The sequence below is a fragment of the Echinops telfairi genome, unplaced genomic scaffold (genome assembly GCF_000313985.2).
Source record: "Echinops telfairi isolate 266 unplaced genomic scaffold, ASM31398v2 ScPeMD7_7475;HRSCAF=8513, whole genome shotgun sequence".
NCBI classification, from domain to species: Eukaryota; Metazoa; Chordata; class Mammalia; order Afrosoricida; family Tenrecidae; genus Echinops; species Echinops telfairi.
Window position 1 is genome coordinate 27,020,102 of NW_022111379.1, and position 3,073 is coordinate 27,023,174.

General features: G+C 38.5%; 1 protein-coding gene across 1 annotated transcript in view; it reads left to right on the forward strand.

Annotated features, from left to right (window-relative positions):
• The window catches only part of TRPM1 (transient receptor potential cation channel subfamily M member 1), a 166,498-nt gene that overhangs the window by 146,977 nt on the left and 16,448 nt on the right, over positions 1 to 3,073 (forward strand). Inside the window, exon 26 of the mRNA XM_030884308.2 lies at positions 1,252 to 1,384. Coding sequence (XP_030740168.2) covers positions 1,252 to 1,384 — 133 coding nt within the window. The remainder of the gene's footprint in view (positions 1 to 1,251; positions 1,385 to 3,073) is intronic.

Consider the following 3,073-nt stretch of genomic DNA (forward strand, 5'->3'; position numbering starts at 1 on the left):
GCTATCACTACCAACTGCTTTGAAAGAGATAATATTAAAAAGTCTTAAATAAAGTTGGGGAAAATACAGGACAAAATGCACAATCATTTTTTAAAAGACCAGGTTTACTTATCTGATAGAGATGGCTGGAACTCCCAAAACTGAGGCCCTTCAATACCCTTCAAGTTTGAAATTTAACTTTCCCATGTGGCCCAACCTTAATCTAAACAATAGACAAGCCTATAAGGAGAACAATAACCAGAGAAGTATGCACTTACTAGAACAATCAAACATACTAAATCAAGATGATAGAATTTGCTCAGGTATAAAGTTCAGTAGGCAGGAAAGAGTAGAAAGGGTAACTAAGGAAGGGAGTGGAAAGAATGCTATTATACTAAGGGAATTGCAACCAATGTCACAAAATAAAATATGCATGAATTGTTAAATGGAGAACCAATATGCTTTGTAAAATTTCACTCTAATCACAATAATAATATTTTTGAAGTTTGAAACAAAATAGATTGCAGCTAAGAGAACCATATGGTACAATTCTACCTTGTTAATACTCAAGTGGTCACCATGAAGCTGCATCTACTCTACAGAAAATAAACATAACAACAACTAAATGTGGCTGAAGAAACAAGTTGAAAGAGTTCTCAGAAATATTTTTCTCAATAAATCCACTGGGTTTTTTTCAATATGTCTTAACTCATTGCCTCTAAAGAGGATAAGGAGCCCTGGTAACATAGTGGTTATGCATTGGGCTGCTAACCACAGGCCCAGCAGTTTGTAAACACCAGACACTCTGAAGGACTGTAAAGAGAGCTACAGTCTCAATAACCCACAAGGGCAGTTCTACCCTGTCTGGTAGGATCACTCTGAGTCCGATTCAACTTGCTAGCAGTGAGTTTGGGTTTTGTCTTTTTAATAAAGAATGAGAAAATAATGATTTTACTTGAGTCTATTCACGCAACTTATGGAAACGTTTTCCCGGTAAAACAGTACTTCCTTTTTATTTTCCTTAGTTATATGGATTTCACATATTAAGTTAAAAAGTGAGCCTTCCGGTGTTAAAAAGTGAGCCTTTTTTCCTTAACGGAATGAGAATTACTTTCTTTGGAAGATAAACAAGTAAAAGGAGAACTGTGTAAATGTGCCGGGAAAGGAATTTTAATTAACGTAGGATTATGAAATTTATAATAACAGGACTGAATAGATTCCTTCCTATATCATTTGCTTTTTTCACATAACAAACATTTCTTTGTTACATAGAACTGTTTCTGAGTGATGAGGAGCTTAAGCGGCTGCATGAGTTTGAAGAGCAGTGTGTTCAGGAGCATTTCCAGGAGAAAGAAGATGAGCAGCAGTCATCCAGCGAAGAACGCATCCGTGTCACGTGTGAGAGGTGAGCACAGGGTATCCTCACCCCAGGGCCAGTAGAACCATGGGATTGGGTACCCTTGCATCAAATCTATGGCAAGTGCCAAACCACATTAGAAGGATTACTCTGAATTCACATGTTTATTCAAATTTGGAGTTTAAACATGGTTTTTGCCCAAAATAGGGTACAAATTCCTAGGTCATCACTGTTTATCTCATAGGTTCCCAAACTTAATTGGCCTTACTACCCCCTTTTCAGAAAAAAAAAAAATCACTCAGCACATCCCTGGCAATTAAAAACACTTCTACTCTGGCCCAAAATCAAGGATAAAGTGTAGTTATCTGCTTTTGCAACCTCCCACCCCTGGGTCTTTCCTAAGGTGTTATCACCCACTTTGAGAAACACTGGTTTATTTTAAAGAAGTGAATGGTAGATTTTTTTGGTGAACACGGAACAAAAACATAAACGGACAGTTCTTACTCACTCTGCATCCCATCCAAATATGACTTGGTTTATTATAGTAGTCTACCTTAATAGAACAGTCACCTAAAGGGATATGTAATTGCTCAGAAAAACCACCTTTCTCCTCTACCCTTTTCCAGAGAATGATCCTACCCTCCTGACTTACACTCTCATCACACTTCATGTCTAAGGTGACCAGATTTAAAGCGGGACACCATTGACTGGTGGGGGGAGGTTCTTGATTTAAAATTTGGTCTATATGGACCAAATAGACCTTTCATTAGCTTGTCATGCATTCTTTTCAAAAATCGGGACTTTTTAAAAACGCCAAAAATCGGGACTGTCCTGCAAAAAGTGGGACATCTCGTCCCCTTATTCATGTCTTCTGCCACGCAGGGAGGTATTCCCCAACCTCACCAAGCAGGGCTAAGAGTCTCCTCCTTTGTGTGTTCAAGAGACTTGGTACCTGGTGCTGAGGACCACATCTGTCCCCATGAGGGTTTAATGACCCTAAAGTAGGACAGAGTCTCAGTTTCAGAAACATTTGCATCCTCAGAACCAGGCAAAATCAGCACCATCTACAATAACAACAACAAAAACAACTATATATGTTGTCATTGGGGTAATTTCAACTCATAGGAACTCTAGGTGTTACAGAGTATAACTACTCTTCATTTTTCTTGGTGGTAACCTTTCTTGGTTGAAAGGAAAAAAGGCTAGAAAGATGTTTACTTGAGTTTCATTGACTATGCAAAGGCATTCCACTGTGTAGATCATAACAAACTATGACCAGCCTTGAGAACAATGGGAATTCTAGAACACTTCTCTGTGCTCAAGCAGATGGATCAAGAGGCTGTTGTGAGAACAGAACAAAAGACTACTGTATGGTTTAAAATCAGGAAAGGTAGGCATCAGAGTTGCATTTGATCACCATATTTATTCAATTTTTATGCTGAGGAAATCATCAGAAAAGCTGGATTATATGGTAACAACACAACCTTGTCACCTTCAAAGTATTCTCCCTTATACTTAATACATTTGCCAAATCTGTGATTCCATTCTTGGAAACAATTTTCAAACTCCTCTGCTTGGATGGCTATAGCACCTCCCTCACTTTTTTCTTCAGCTCTTCTATGCCATCAAATCGCTTTCATGTTCCTCTTCATTTGCAGAAACAAAATGCAGTCGCACAGAGTGAGGTTAGGTGAGTAAATTGCATGGGGCAAGAGAGGCATGCTGTTTTTTGCCCAA